This window comes from Tamandua tetradactyla, chromosome 8, assembly GCF_023851605.1.
Source record: "Tamandua tetradactyla isolate mTamTet1 chromosome 8, mTamTet1.pri, whole genome shotgun sequence".
Lineage (NCBI taxonomy): Eukaryota > Metazoa > Chordata > Mammalia > Pilosa > Myrmecophagidae > Tamandua > Tamandua tetradactyla.
This window is the reverse complement of record NC_135334.1, coordinates 15,901,179-15,918,236: the sequence shown is the minus strand read 5'-3', so window position 1 is coordinate 15,918,236 and position 17,058 is coordinate 15,901,179. Positions and strand designations below refer to the sequence as shown.

The window sequence follows — 17,058 nt, the reverse complement described above, 5'->3', positions numbered from 1 at the left end:
GCCAGTCTGTGTCTTTTGATTGGCGAATTCAGTCCATTAACATTTAGTGTTATTATTGTTTGGATAATATTTTCCTCTACCATTTTGCCTTTTGTATTATGTACATCATATCTGATTTTCCCTCTTTCTACACTCTTCTCCATACCTCGCTCTTCTGTCTTTTCATATCTGACTCTAGTGCTCCCTTTAGTATTTCTTGCAGAGCTGGTCTCTTGGTCACAAATTCTCTCAGTGACTTTTTGTCTGAGAATGTTTTAATTTCTCCCTCATTTTTGAAGGATAATTTTGCTGGGTATAAGAGTCTTGGTTCGCAGTTTTTCTCATGTAGTAATTTTAATATATTATCCCACTGTCTTCTATCTTCCATGGTTTCTGCTGAGAAATATACACATAGTCTTATTGGGTTTCCCTTGTATGTGATGGATTGTTTTTCTCTTGCTGCTTTCAAGATCCTCTCTTTCTCTTTGACCTCTGACATTCTAACTAGTAAGTGTCTTGGAGAACGCCTATTTGGGTCTATTCTCTTTGGGGTGCGCTGCACTCTTGGATCTGTAATTTTAGATCTTTCATAAGAGTTGGGAAATTTTCAGTGATAATTTCTTCCATTAGTTTTTCTCCTCCTTTTCCCTTCTCTTCTCCTTCTGGGACACCTACAACACGTGTATTTGTGCGCTTCATATTGTCATTCAGTTCCCTGATCCCCTGTTCAAATTTTTCCATTCTTTTCCTTATAGTTTCTGTTTCTTTTTGGAATTCAGCTGTTCCATCCTCCAATTCACTAATTCTAGCTTCTGTCTCTTTAAATCTACCATTGTGGGTATTCATTGTTTTTCCAGCTTTTCTACTTTGTCCTTCACTCCCATAAGTTCTGTGATTTGTTTTTTCAGTTTTTCTATTTCTTATTTTTGTTCAGCCCATGTCTTCTTCATGTCCTCCCTCAATTTATCAATTTGGTTTTTGAAAAGGTTTTCCGTCTCTGTTCATACGTTCAGCATTAGTTGTCTCAGCTCCTGTATCTCATTTGAACTATTGGTTTGTTCCTTTGACTGGGCCATATTTTCAATTTTCTGAGCGTGATCCGTTATCTTCTGCTGGCATCTGGGCATTTAATCAGATCTCCCTGGGTGTAAAATCCCACAGTTTGAAAGATTTTTCTGTGAAATCTCTGGGCTCTGTTTTTCTTATCCTGCCCAGTAGGTGACGCTTGTGGTGCTCATTTGTCTGCGAGTCCCACCAGTAAAAGATGCTGTGGCTCCTTTAACTTTGGAAAACTCTCGCTATGGGGGGGGTCGCCAGCCGAATCGGCTTGAGGAAGTTCCAATCCAAATCTCCCAGCCGGCCCGGGGGTCCGTGTGCTGGGAGGGTCGCCGTCCTCCGCGGCTTGGGGGAACACCTGTCCAAATTTCCCGGCTAGTCTGGGGCGCCAAGCGTGGTGGGGGGCGTGCCAGCTGCCGTGGCTTGGGGAAGTGTCTATCGACGGTTACCAGCCGAACTGGGAAGCCACGGGCTTGAAAGGGGCCCCGGTCACTGTTCTCCGCGGCTTGGGGATCTCCGATCCAGTTCTCCCAGTTGGTCTGGGGGGCCACGTGTGGGGGGGATGGTAGCTGCCATGGCTTGAGGGGACCACCTGTCCAATTCTCCCAGCCGGCCCGGGAAGGAGGGAGGGAGGGACTCCATCTGCCTGCCGCCCCGGCCTGGGGAAGCCCGCGCCCCTTGGCGATCTCACCGGAGCGGGTTCTCCTAGCCAGTCAGCCATTCCAGAATGGGGTACGCTGTCTTCTTGGTCTCTGTCATGGCTCTGGGAGCTGTTCTGAATTGTTTCTACTTCTCTAGTAGCTGTTCTGGAGGAGGAACTATGACCCACGCGTCTTACTAAGCCGCCATCTTCTCCGGAAGTCTTGACCAGAGTTTCTTAATGAAGACTAATCCCATGCAGCTTTCCCTGCTAATTGAAGACCTTGAATGTCTTATTTACAGTTCAAACTTGTTTGCTTTGCATAGTGTGTCCTGTTCTTTATGAGCTTCAACCCACCTGGTTAGTTTTACTTCCATGAATCCCTCTTCTCTTCCTGTTATTCAAGACCTTGTCAACTTATTCACTTTTCTCTGACTGACAGTGCTTTCTTTTTACCCTTTGCCCAGCATTCATTCATCCATTCATTTTTTCTGTTCCATGACAAATTTTTCCATTATAGAAGGCCTGGCTCTTATATAACCATTTTTTGCAAAACCTTCCTAGAGCTTCCTCAGAAGAATTTATAATTCACTGCTCTGTGTTCTTACTAGCTATGTGTTAATTCCACAGTTATACAGTTTTATGATAGAATTTGATTAAGAGCCAGTTCAAGGTGAGACTGCCTGGTTGCCAAATTTGACCCTGCCTTTTCCTAACTATAGCACTTAAGAAGATATTTCGCCTCTCTGTGTCTTAGTTTACTTATATGTAAAATAAGCATATTATTATAATATCTGCTACATCGTATAGTTCACACACGCACTTCAATTGCCTAACACATGGTAATCCCTGTGTAAGTGTTTGCTTTTATTACTACATTTTATTATGAATAATCCTGTGTTTCTGCTTCCACCATTGTTAGAACTCCACGAGGTCAAACACCATGCCTATATTGTCTGTATAGACTTAACAATGAGAATTCTGCCTAAAACAAAATAGTCAACCAATAAACTCACTTCAGCAGGTGCTTTGTTCCAGAAGTAATTTGGACACATTTGGCTGGCCTTTGACCAAGATGAAATTTAGAGTAAAATTTGTCTGTGGTATCTTCTCCTCTACCTTACGGGTACTCTTCTTCCCTATAACATGAGCAGAGACTTCTCTTTCTTAAACAATTGTATCAATTTGCTTTATTTCTAGAATAATTTACATCCAAAATGAGATTTTAGAAGCTGTTAATAAATAAACTTGTAATGTCAGAGTTCATACATGCTTCTGTGAGTGATCTAAAGTACTCATTTTCTGCTCTCCCATAAAGAACCAACAAATTACCATGATTGTGCATCTCTAGGCCATACTTCACACTTTCTATTTTCTGTGAACCTCAGGCTATGTCCTCCTGTCACCAAACATCCACTAATATGAATATACCATGATAAAATAAAATAAATTAAATTAAATCTTGAATGACTAAATAAGTGGACCTGATCAGTCTTCCATTCTATTGAAGAAAATCTTAAATATTTATAAAATAAAAGAGTTTGTATTTCTTGAGAATTTTCAGACTGAGTTGATTGATTGGTGTATATCTGGGTAGCAGGTAGACGGTGAGTAGGGAGGAAGAAAGTGCCTGTGTGTTGATACGTATATATATATATTATGTATTTATATATGAAAGAATAATATGCATATTAATAAATATGTCTCTACACTATGCCCAGGAATTGAAGAGAAGAAAACATAGCTATAGATTCCACAAAAAGGAAAAGGAGATGAAATTATGTCAATAATTCGACAATTTAAATGAAATTGCAAAATGTCTTGAAAAACATAATTGTGGAAATAGACATATTCTTACAGAAAAAAAATATCTGAATAGCACTGTTTCCACCAAACAAATTGAGTCAACAAATTAAACCTCACCAGGAAGAAAACACTTGGCCCAGAAATTTATACAAGTGAAGGCTACCCAAAATTTAAGAAAACATCTCAACTTGAATTTATGACTCTGAAAGAGACAAAGATATTAAGAGACTTCACTAAAGATGCAAAAATTAACAGCAGAATATGAGCAATCTGAATCCTTCATTATTTAAAAAGTATAATGCTTTGTGCCCGTATGCAGATTACCTTAGGTATTCAAGGTTGGCTTATCATTTGAAATCAATAAATATAATAATTTATCATATTAAAGGAATAAAGATGAAATGCTAAGTGTCACCTCAATAAATGCAGAAAAGTGATAAAATTCAACACCCATTTATAATTAAAACTCTCAGGAAGTTAGCAGTAGAAGTAAAAGTAGCAAGGGGAGTAAATTTCCTTGGTCTGATGCAGGCATTTATAATACATCAAAGTTGACATAATACTTAATGGTGAAAACCTGAATTACTTTTTCTGTTAATACAGGCAATAGATAAAATGATGATCTCCCAAAAATATCCACTTCCTTATTCCCAGGGCCTCTGAATGTTGCCTTATATGGCAAATGATCTTGCAGATGTGATTAAATTAAGAATTTATGATGAGAGATTAATTTGGATTAAATGCCTGGCCCCAAAGGCAATCACACAGGACTTTAGAAGCAAAGGTAAGAAGGTCAAAGGAGGTAGTGAGTAGGACATGAAGAACAAAAGCAGGAATATGGAGTGACTAGAGGAATGAGTCAGGAGCCAAGGAATCCAAGTAGCTTCCAGAAGCTAGAAAAGACAAGGAACAGATTCTTCCCTAACGCTTGCAGAAGGAACCAGCCCTGCCAACACCAGGACTTAAATCCAGCGGGACTGATTTCAGACTTCTGCCCTATAGAAGAGTAGTAGAAAAAATTTGCAGCCTTCTAAGGACCAAATTTGTGGTAATTTGTTGCAGCAGTTATAGGAAACTTAATATAGCACAGATGTGTGTTCTCTTACCAATTCCATTCAGTATTGTACTAGAAGATGTATCCTATGTAGTAGGGTAAGAAAAATAAATAAAACACATATAGATTAGAAAATATTTTCAATATCTTCTTTATTCATAGATGACATGATTGTGTACATTAAAAGTTCTAATAATTCTAACCTATTTCAAATACATACACATGTACATGCAAAAATGCCACAATTATATTCAGCAAAGTCACAGGATACAAGATTGGTATATAAAAATAAATAGCAGGCGGGCCACAGTGGCTCAGCAGGTAAGAGTGCTTGCCTACCATGCCCGGGGACCTGGGTTCGATTCCCGGTGTCTGCCCGTGCAAAATAAATAAATAAATAAATAAATAAATAAATAAATAAATAGCATTTCTACCTAAGAGCAACAAACCATTGGAAAATAAAGTACAAATACCACTTTCAACACATAAATAAACATGAAATACTTATCTATATATTTAACACCTGTACAAGACCTGGATAGTGAAAGCTTCAAAACATTGCCTGGAGAAATTGAAGAAGACCTTAATAAATGAAGACATATACCACACTTTTGAATTGGAAGACTCATTAGTATTATAATGTCAGTTCTCAGACTGATCTACAGATTACACAACCACAATCAGAATCCCAGCAGGACGTTTTGAAGAATTTGAAAAGCTGATTCTAAAATTTTCATGGAATATATGTAGAATTTAAATGATCAAAAATTAACATTCTACATCTGCCATGAAAACCAACACATAGCCACCAAAGGGGACAGAATGAAGCTGGATCTCCTTAAAAGCCTCATTTCCAAATTGTTGTCATTATCTGATTTATCTGATAGCCCTCTAGAAAACACCACTTGTGAGGCTGTCAGTATTTGACCTCAATCAGAGCTCATCTAGTGCTAAAAGCTTTACCTCTGGAGGTATTTGTCAAAAGAAAAAAATGCAGGCAATTTTTAACTTTATGACTAGCTGAAGCAGTGGATAACATTTGAGCAAACAATACACTGATAAAATTTGGGGGTGCAGATATCCATAGAGGCATTGAAAATTCAGACATATTCCTGGAAGTCTAAAAGGCATTTGCATGCTTAGAGCTGTGTACGTGCCCAGTGTTCTGCACTTGCTCAGAAAAGATCTGAGGAGCCCCGAAGCAATCATATCAGGCTGACCTTGAGATTCGGTAATAACCGGAAGTGATGCTTGGCTGAGTATTGAAGAAATACTTCAACATGCATGCAAAGCCTCTGAGCAAAGACTCGGGAGCTGATTGGTTCAAAGCAGGTAAAGAAATCTCTGTCCATCAATTAGCTCATCACTAAGGTGGGCAAACAGGGACTTCAGTGGCCACATACAACAGAGAATGTAGATGTTACAGAAATAGTTCAGAATGTCACCAAATAATCAACCAACCACTACAACTTGAACAGCATTAAGAAAAATATCTTGGGAGGGAGTGGAATATGATTTGTATAATTGTAACATTATATTATTTAAAATGGTCGGTTTTCAACTAAAACTGTAAGTCAGGAAAAGAAACAAGAAAATCTGGCCCAAATACAAGAGAAAAAATAATCAATTGAAACTGTCCCTGAGGAAGTCAAGGCATTGGTTAACTAGAAAATTACTTTAAATCAACTAGTTTATATACATTAAAAACATTAAAGGAAATCATGTTCTTTAGATATGGACTTATAAAAGTGTAAGGACAATGTCTCACCAAATAGAAAATATCAATAAAGAGATTTTTAAAAAACTATGCAAATGAACCAATAGAAATTCCAAAGTTGAAAAGTGCACTAGCTGAAATGAGAAAAATTGCTAGTGGGGGATTTGAGCAAGTGCAAGAAAGAAATAATGAACTTGAAGATAGTATAATTGAGATTGTCGAGCTTGAGAAACAGAAATAATAAAATAATGAAGTAAATAAACAGAACCTCAGAATCCTGTGGGATATTATCAAGTATGCCAACATACACACAAAGAGAGTCTGAGAAGGAGAGAAAGAGAGCAAGGGACATAAGAAATATTTGAAGAAATGACCAAAAACTTCCCAAATTTGATGAAAATTTCAATCTTAGCAATTAAAGAGTCAGTAGACTCCAAGCAGGATAAACCCAAAGAGATCACATCCAAAGAACATCATACTCTATTAAACTGTCAAAAGCCTGACAAAGAAAGAATCTTAGAATAGCTAAAATTTAAAATCATAACAATATTAAGTATTAAAAAGAGTATGGAATTAATTGGATATCTCATACATTACTGTGGGCATGTAAATAGCACAATACTTTGAAAACAGTTTGGTAGCTACTTATAAGTTTATACATACACCTGTTATGAAACAGCAAATCTGTTCCATGAGAAATGAAAATATATGTGCACACAAAGATATTTATGAATGCTCATAACAGCTTCATTCATAAAACTTTTAACTGTCTAAATGTCCATCAGCAGGTAAATAGAAAAGCAAATTGTGGTATACTGATACAATGGATTATTACTCCGCAATTACACAAAAGAACGTATAGTATATGAATGAATTGTTATGACATCTATAATATCAAAACATATTGTGAAAGAACAGGGTGGTTAAATGGTGCCTGGTAAGGTGATGGCAGTTGATTGTGAATGGGTATGGGGAGGTTTTTTTTTTTGTACATGGGCAGGCACCAAAAATTGAACCCGATTCTTGGGCAGGGCAGGCAAGAATTCTGCCACTAAGCCACCATAGCACTGAGGAAAATTTTTGCAGTAATAAAAATGTTCTTTAGTTTGATTATGGCACTGACTACTACAGAAGTATTATATTTTATTGGACCATGAACTTTAAATGTGTGTTTTTTGTTTATGCAAATCATATCTCAATGCACATATTTTAGAATATACAAATATACTTTGTATATTAACACAGGAAAATAGTGGTAAATGTTATGTGTTTGAAGATGTCACCTTTTCTCCTTAATGCCATTTTGGGTCTCTGAGCTTATATATTTTGGAAACTGATAACTTGTTTTCTAGGTTTCACAGGTTGATTAGAGAAAGAGGAATTTTCCCTAGGTTTTACCACCCATAATTGAGATTAGTCTAAAATGAAACTTTGGACTAAGAGTTGTTACTGAAATGACATAAGGATTTTAAGATGTTGGAATTAGATTAATGTATTTTGCATGTGAGAGGAACATGTATTTTGGGGGTCCAGAGGGTAAATTGAGGTAGATTGACCGATGTTTCCCAGTTTAAGCATGTTCTTATCTTAATCCATGTTACAAAAGATATTAACCTATTGTAATTAGGATCTGTGAAATTCTAATTTTTAATTACAACGTGGCTCAATCGAATGAGTTTGGGTCATAATCTGGATTTCTGGAGGCCTTTATAACAGAGGAAATTCAGATATCACCAGAGAAAGTCATGTGCGGGAGCTAGAATTCCGTGGAATCCAGGAGAGAAAGAAGAGGACACTGCAATGTGACACAAAGGGAAGACGCAGCCCAGGGTTGCTGGGGCAAGTCAGCACCAGAGTGTTACAGACTTTGTGGAAGTATTGCCTTGTGAATGCCTTAATTTTAGACTTCTCATTACCACAAAACCATAAACTGATAAATTCCCCTTGTTTAAACCAATCCATTGTGTGGTATTTGTCATAGCAGAATGTCAAACTAAGACATTGCCATAGTAAGCCATTACCTAATGTGTTAGGTATTTGTTATTTGGAGAGTCTACTTCAAATTTGAGCCACTTTTGACAGAATAATAAAAGGGTTTTATTTGTCCTATGTTGATTTTTCAATAAATTAATATAATTTGCAGATAAAATTAAATTAGTGATTTAAATTGATTGAATTAACTTTAAAATACTAAATATGTAAATGTAAACCTAAAATATATTTCTTTCATTATGAATGTTATTTAAAAAAAAGAGGTAGAGATTCAAAAATAGAGAGGAAGCACATTCCGTATCTTTATTCTGAGGGTTTCTAATTTTCTCCTAATAGTCCCTTCAACTAGTGCCATTGTGAAATTGTTCCAGGTAGGCATCTCTCAACTAAATGTATTTTTTTCCCTTATTAACCCCCTATCAGGAAATTTTCACGTTATAAATTTCTGAGATGATCTTTCTGTTCATGTCCAGCAACTTTTAACTATTGTCAATTTTACCTTCATTATGAATTATATCATACTTACAAAAAAGTACAGAATATATAGTTACTTTAATATTTTAGTTCATAGTACTATCAGTACATCCTTTCCCAATTATACTATTCCATTCCCCAAGAGGTAATCACAATTCTGACTCTTACATCAGCAGTTCCTTGCCATTCTTTATAGTTGTACCACCTGTATCATCCTAAAACCACAATTTACTTTCACAAGATTTTTCACTTTATGTTATTGGATTCACATTATGTGATTATAAAGACTTATTTCTTAATCCTTTCTCTCAATATTTCTGTCTTTGAATTCAGTCATCTTGTTGCATGTAGTTAGGTTTCCTTTATAAAATACAGTACATATGTAGTACTTTAATGGTGAAGACAGTGTTGACTATGTATTGGTTTTCCTACAGTTATTTTAGAGAAGTAAATAATTGTCAAGAACCAACTAGGTGACAAGCACTGTGCTAGGTACTAGGGAAGTTTCAATAAATCCTCTGGAGTGGAGGCTACCTTTTTGAAGATTGCATTCTAGTGAAAACTTGGACAATAAACAGGTAATTACAAGCAGGGGGATTATTGAATTAGGCACTACCACGATACATGAATTAACTCAAGGTCCTTAACTCAAGGTTTAAAGTTCTGAATGGGATTTCTGAGTAAGAGGCAGTGCAAATAAGACAGAAAATGAAGGTATGGCATGGGATGCCCCAGCCCTAAGGGGATTTTCCAGCCAAGAAACCAAAGAAAACACCAGGCATAGACTGAGATATGAACTTTATTATAGGAACTTACTTATAGGAATGAGCAAAGAAATTAATCTAAGAGTCAAGGAGTCAAGTTGCTCTGATGACAGCTGATACAGAGCTCAGTGTGCAAGTGTTCTGCATTGATCGAGGTAGGGAGGGGGGAAGCAGGGCTTTACAGTGGGCATAGACAAAGAAGGAATAGGCCAAGAGAGGGCATGCACATGTTGCTAACAGAGTTAACTGTTTCTTAAAGTTTGTCTCTCTGGGCACAATTTTCATGGAGTTAACCTTGGGGAAAGATAATGAAGGCACAGATTTGAGAGAGTATGTGCAGGAATATGCATAATTGCTGACAAAGTTGGCAGAGCTGGGGAATATTGAAAAATGCAAAGACATCGTAATGTAGCCTAGCATATGGTAGCAAAGAGACTATTTCAGGATAACAACGTGTGAAAAGCTAGAGATTATAGCCATCATATGGCTATGATTTATGTTGTTCATGCCCTGGATGAAATACAGGAGGTTGATAACCACTGTTAAAGGACAGGATCATTATTTTAGTTGGACACTGAGTTATTATAAATTGCATGGAACAAGAGAGGAAAAGTGATGGTAATGGCTGAATGGGTCTATTTACCCATGCAGTCCTTAGTATTTCACTTGTCTGTCTCAGGGATACACATGAGAGAAAACCATGGCTGGGAAATGGCATCAAGAAGGTCATGGAGGCCAGGGAGCAAGAAATTATATCAATAAAATGACTCCAGATGGAGGGAAATGTTGACAGAGTAAGTAAAATGAAACAGTTATAGATCATACAAAGGAATAGCCAAAGATTTAGATCTTATAATATTCCTCGCATTGTTCTGTCTACGAGAATGTTCTTCCCTCTAGCATTTTCTTCAGAGCTACATTCACATCTCTGTTCCTCAGGCTGTAGATCAGGGGGTTCACCATAGGCACTACAATGGTATAAAACACAGAGGACACTTTTCCTTGATCTTCGAGGCTTGCCGATGATGGCTGCAGGTACATGAATGCTGCAGAACCAAAGAAGACAGCAACAGCTGAGATGTGGGAGCTGCACGTGCTGAAGGCTTTGGACCTGCCTGCGGTGGAGCGAATGCGGAGGATGCTGGCAATGATGAATATGTAAGAACTGATGATGGTTAGACTAGGGACAAGGATGTTGAATGCACAAAAGATTAGAATCAATAATTCATTGACATAAGTACTAGAGCAGGCAAGCTTTAAGAGTGAAAGAAGATCACAGAAGTAGTGGTTGATCACATCAAATTGGCAGAAATGAACCCTAAACATGCAGCCTGTATGGACTGATGCACAAACCAGGGCTATAATATAAACCCCCAGAATCAAGTAGGAACAGACCTGATAGGACATGATGACATTATAAAGCAAAGGGCTACAGATGGCAACATAGCGGTCATATGCCATTGCAGCCAACATGTAACACTCTGCGATAGCAAAAATCAGAAAGAAGTAGAGCTGAGCCATGCATTCTGGGTAAGACATGATGCTCTTCTCTGACATGAAGTTCACCAGCATTGTGGGGGTAATGACAGTGGAATGGCAGAGATCAATGAAGGACAAGCTGCTGAGGAAATAGTACATGGGGGTGTGCAGGGGAGAACTGAGCCCAATCAGTGTGACCATGCCCAGGTTCCCCACCACAGTGACCACATAGATTCCTAGGAAGAGGAGGAAGAGGGGAAGCTGGAGTTCAGGGCGGTTCGTCAGCCCAGCAAGGATAAACTCAGTCACTGTAGAATGATTTCCTGCTGCCATTTTCGTTTGGGCAGTGTCTGAAGGAGAAAGAAAAGAATGCTTCATGGAAGGGCTTCATTTTTATTCCTCTTTTAGGGAAGGGTACCCTATATTGATGATTCATGGTTTATGGCTTCCTATTCTTTCTTTATGACTATTTAATTCTTGGTCCATTTACCTAAGTAAAATTCATCATAATTCAATATTTATTAAGCCTTATTCTCAATTATAATATAAATAATACAAAACATTTTAGCCATATTTATAATAATTGAAAACCTTCTAAGAGTCTATTTTCTATTTTTAATATTTCAGTAATCTTTAAGCCAATTTTTCTGTGTTGAGATTCACGCACTTGAATATTCAGAGGAGACAGTGAAAGGAGTGAACTGGAGAGTGGTAACTTGGAGAGAACACAGCACCTCTGAAGGCCATAGCTTTTAATAACTGGCAATTAACTTCTGCTAGAATTAATAGAGACACTGTAACTGCCAGATTTTCCCATTTTTAACTAATAATCAGGATCAGGGAATGTGGATTTCTACATTAATACTAACAAAAATATGTACAATGCTTATATACTAAAAATTTTAACTAATACTGAGAGAAATTAAAGAAAACCTACATTAAGGAAGGGATTTAACATATTCTTGGTTTAGAAGACTCAATATTGTAAAGATAGCATATCTCTTCAGATTTCTACATAAATCCAACATAATCCTATCCCTGGATATACCATTTAAGCTTAGATAATCAGTGCTTAAAATGACACAATATTCCTAAAGGGATGATTTAGCTACTTCTGGTGTTCTTGGAATTTATAGAAAATATCATCTTGGCTATATCAGAACAGAAACAAAATATCCTTAAAAGCTTACAAATATTGGGCTCTAGAAACTGAAGATAGATATAATGATATGCTAGCTTTGGTGATCTCTATCTCTTTCTCCTTGGAGTTGAGCCCAGTATATATATTTAGAATCAGTAAATGCCTTCCTTTCTAGAATCCAGCTTGTCTCAAATAAGACAAATTTTTACTCAAGACCAATATTTCATTTGCTCAATATGAAAAGGACATGGACAACTTTCATCTTCATTTCATACTGGAAGGTGGCAAAGGCAATTTCACTTCATTTTGTATTTGAAGGTGGCACAGGCAGTTTCACTTCATTTTATACTGGAAGGCAGCACAGGCAATTTCAATATCCTTGTAGATAAGATCATGTTATGTGGGTTGATTGCTTTACAATAAAATGTTGACAAACTTTTTTGAAAACAGTGTTAATTCAGGGATTTCTCAATGTGGTTGAATGTCAGAGACATCTAGGGAGGTGATTGTATTTAACAAGAATTATAAATGTAACAAAGGAAGCATTGCTATAATGGAAACCGTAAACTCCTGAAAGTCCTTCCCTGAACTCTTGGTCCTGTTCCTGAAACATCTTAATCTCTATAGGATAACTCTGATGAACAGTATCTATTGCTAGTGCTTCTAAAGGTTTTTTCCCTATCTCTAAATGGTATGTTCATGCTACTCCTTCTAGAATTATTAACTTTGAAAATTATTTTTTTTTGTTATATTACAAATGGGTTTACTTTACTTGAATCAGTACCATACCACCCCTTCCATTCCATTATTTGATAGGTGTGTTTCATTTTTGTTCCTTTTAGCAGCTTCTAAAATTTTAAAAATCCTCAAAAATCTTTATTCATTGAAATTCTCTCAACTTATCTGAAGAGAATTTTTGTTTCTTTGTTTAAAACAGATTTCTTACCCCGGTATCAGATTTCATAAATCTGAATCTGTGAGGGTGAGGTTTAGAGATCTGAACTTTCTGAAAACAAAACAAAATAAAACAACAAAATAAAAGAGACTAAAGTAATTCTGATGATTATCCATGTTTGGGAACTACTGGATTAAGAACCCAAAGTCAACATCGTAGTGGGCTTTAGGACTTCTCTCATTCTCTGTTTTATTCAGGAAACATTACTGAAAGACATCAATGTGACACACAGCAGAAGTCTTTGATATAAAAATCAAAATGACACATTCCCTGCTCTATGGCAACTCACATTCTAAATTCTATCCTGTTACATGTTTTGCAATATTTTAGATTAGTTATCTTGATCATCTAATTTACATATGAAATTAAACTGGAAGAAATAGTCAATTCAGCAAGTAGTTGAATGGATTGTTAATCTATCCCAAAGTGATTGTTCTGAAGAGTAGTGAAATATTAATGTTTCAGAGACTTGATTTTAATGATCAAAATTCAGCATGCAAATATCATTTTTCATGTGTGCCAGGAGTTTAGAAAGCACTGTGCTGCACCTATTCCATTATGTCTAGAGTTTATGTATAGTATGGGTGTCCTTTAAGGCGGGACATTGATAAAATTGAAGGAATAGAGAAGCAGTGAAGAATTTGGAAAATATTTGTAGGTAATTCGATAATTAGCAGGCGTCTTCAATTATCTGAAAGGAACTTAAAGGTTAGGGATATTTAATTTGTTCATAGTATTTAAATGATTTAAAGATAGAGAGTTTAGTCAATATAAGAAAAATATTCTAGCAATTTGTGTTGTTAAAAACGTAGAATGAATTGCTTATCTGTTGTCATGGGGTACACTGAACCAGATAATAGATAAATGACCCACTTCCAAAGACTCTATAGAAAGAATTTCCTTAATTGCTCTTAGAATACAGTAAGAAAATCCATATTATCTTATTTCAGGCCTTAGAATATGTCACATATCTCAGCTATCTGCATTTTGATGTGCTGTAACTTCTTTAGGAAATAATTACCAACACCTTTTTCTCAGATATCTGGTGAATTTTCTTTTCAAATCTCACTTAAATTGAAATCATCATGGAGACATTCTCTAACTATTGGAATACATTGGATTTTCCTCCTACGTATTCAGAAAGTAAACTGAAATTTCCAAAACAGCATATTTTAGACTGTGAGCTACACTATAAGATACATGATGAATCAAAGTTATTCTTATTTTCCTTGGTACCCAGTAACTATTGCAGTGCCTGGCACATGACAGGTGCTTATAAATTATTTTATGAAAAGTAGATGAGTGATTGAATGAATGCATTGAGAGGGATGATTGACTGAATTCCCACAGCTATTATTTCTATATCTAATAGTAGTAAATTATAAGTGTTGAATGAACATGCTCACTGATCTTCTGCCTGGAAACCTCGATGCCCGGTTTTATTTGCAGCTTGCTGTCTTTGGCTTGGAGAAGAATGGCGCTGATGCTGCTGGTTTGCAGTCTTAGCTCCCCAGAATTCTGCTGTCTTTAGTGCTGAGAGGACAGAACACAATCCTGGGTCTCAGAGGCCTTTTGCTGCTGGTCTGCATCACAGGTCAACATCTCTAATTGTAAAGTTTCGACTGTTTCTGTCCAGCTTCAGGGTAGCAAACATCACCTTTCTTGGTCACCTAAGCAGTTCTGATTGTTGGGCTCTGAAGGTTTGCTCTGAGTTTAGATTTGTCAGGCACCAAATAGCATGGAGAGAAATACTCCCCAAGGATTTCCATATTTTCAGGAAGAAAAGCTCTTGAGAAAAGAAGCAATTACAGTTGACATGTCCCCAGTTGTCTTCTCTTTTCTTCAAGTGAGATTCCCTGTGATCACTAAACTTGCCAATTAGTGGTAAAATCTGTGAAAGGGGATTTTGTTAAAAGACAGATTCTGATTCAGTAAGTCTGAATGGGGAGTGAGATTCTGCATTTCTTACATGCTCCTAGCCAAGACTATTGGTTCTCAACCCAAACTGTGATTAACAGAAGTTAGAGCACCAGGTCACACCCTGACAAACCCTATCTTACTGTGAATAGGGCTAGAAATTATAAAACAGTGAATTGAACCATTTATTGCCTTGTATAAAGTATGTTTAATTTTACATGTAAATAGGTAATATATTTATTTGATTCCAAAGTCAAATCTATATTTAGTTGCATTTTAGGAGCCATGAAATATGAATATCAAAAATTAGTTTATTATTTAACTTTTAGAGAATCCTTATTGATCTTAATTCTTACATGTTAATTTGTTTACTTGAAAGAAATATTTAATTATTAAGAACCTACTTATGTTGCACATTCCTTCCTACTTGCTTTTCTACTTCCCCCCCCCAAAAAAAAAAGAATAATTGGAATATGTCTTAGATTGCAGCATTAATCAAGTTAAAGAATATGGAAAGTTTCATATGGGAGCTTGTAAATAAAAAACAGCATTATGTAAATGAGGTTCTATTCCTTTTAAAGTGGATTGGAGTTAGTTTAGGCTAGTGTTTTCCTATTACACCTGAACATTCAAAGTTAACAAAGGAGCTTTTTATAGTCCTAACATCCAGACTGCACCCATTGTCAATGACATCAAAATCTCTATGTCTAAGAGCAGGCATCAATTTTTGTAAAAAGCAAACAAAAAAAATTTTCATACTTTATTGTATGCAAGAATTAACTGGGAATCTTGTTAAAATGCAGATTGTGAGTTAGTATGACTATTTTGGAACTTGAGATTATACAGATTTAACAAATCCCAGGTTAGGTCTATGACCACTCTTTGTAGGTCAAGGCATTAGATGATCTCTTATTTTGACTTCCATTCACTATAACTTCAGATTCAAAGAGGTTCTCTGATGTTAAAACATCAAACTAAGCCTGACCATTCTGTGACCTGAATACAGCATGCAAGAGAGTTGAGTGGTCAGAAATGGGAAAGACATAACAAACCATTCAATGGATGATTAAATAATTATAAAAACTATGCAGAGACCTATAAAAGCCATTATTTCATTTCCATCAGGATTCACGCTTTCATGCAGAAGAGAATGTTCGTGTGTATGTGTGTATGCAGAGTGAAACAAGAAAAAACAGGGAGAAACTTAGACATAGTAAGACAGAAAAAGAGTTTGAATTCTACCAAGTCTTAGGCTTATGTGACCCATTTTCTTTGCTGGGAACTCTTAGTTTTAGTGAGTTCTAGCTTGAGAGTTCTATCATAATCCGTCCATTTACTCAGGAAACAATGAAGGCCAAGATGTGTTTGCTACATGTGCTGAAGACTGTGGACCTGCTCTCAGTGGGATGGATGTGAAGGACGTGGCAATAATGAAGAAGTTGGAGGCAAGGATGATTAGGGCAGGAGCATATTAGGGTATACAGCTGAGAACTGAGCCCAGTTTGGTCATGTCCTGGTTTTCCACCACTGGAAACTGAGCTGGAAGCAAATTAGTTACTGTGGAATGATTTCCAGGGTCCTTTATGCTTTCACCAGATTCTAAGTTTTAAAAAGAAAAAATGAGTGAATTCTTGTGTGTGTGTGTGCGTGTTTGAAAGAGAGAGAGAGAGAGAGAATGTACGTTGGAGTCGGTAGGTAGAATAATTATATAGAGATCATTATTTTCTCCATCATCAAAATATTGCAGGGATCTTGATCCTCTCCTGCTACTCTTGGAAATGATTATAGTTTGCCAGAAGAAGAATTTAGATTTCAATGATCTTATAATTAAATTAGTCAGAAGGAAAGTTACTAGGGTTATTTCTCAGGATTCTTCTCTTTTGCTCCCATATTCATATGAATATATTAACTCAAGCATATTAAAAGACATAATGATTAAATTTTCATCTGACTCAGAATAAAGAAAAGTAGAGAATATTTTCTATAATTAATAAACATAGGATTCATAAATTTCTGAAAACTAGTTAAAATATAGTCTCAACTATTTTCCTTTCAGGAATTCCAACTCAAATTAACTTAGTGGC

General features: G+C 36.3%; 1 protein-coding gene across 1 annotated transcript; it reads right to left on the bottom strand.

Moving 5' to 3' along the window:
* Window positions 1–10,358: 10,358 nt before the first annotated feature.
* On the bottom strand, window positions 10,359–11,321 carry LOC143645008 (olfactory receptor 8G1-like). Its single transcript, XM_077114674.1, has one exon. It carries the CDS (start codon window positions 11,292–11,294, stop codon window positions 10,359–10,361), a length of 936 nt encoding a protein of 311 aa, XP_076970789.1. The 5' UTR covers window positions 11,295–11,321.
* Window positions 11,322–17,058: the final 5,737 nt, after the last annotated feature.

What these genes read in the sequence shown, in the direction of transcription:
- LOC143645008 (XM_077114674.1), bottom strand. Translation starts at nt 11,294, where the DNA reads ATGGCAGCAGGAAATCATTCTACAGTGACTGAGTTTATCCTTGCTGGG.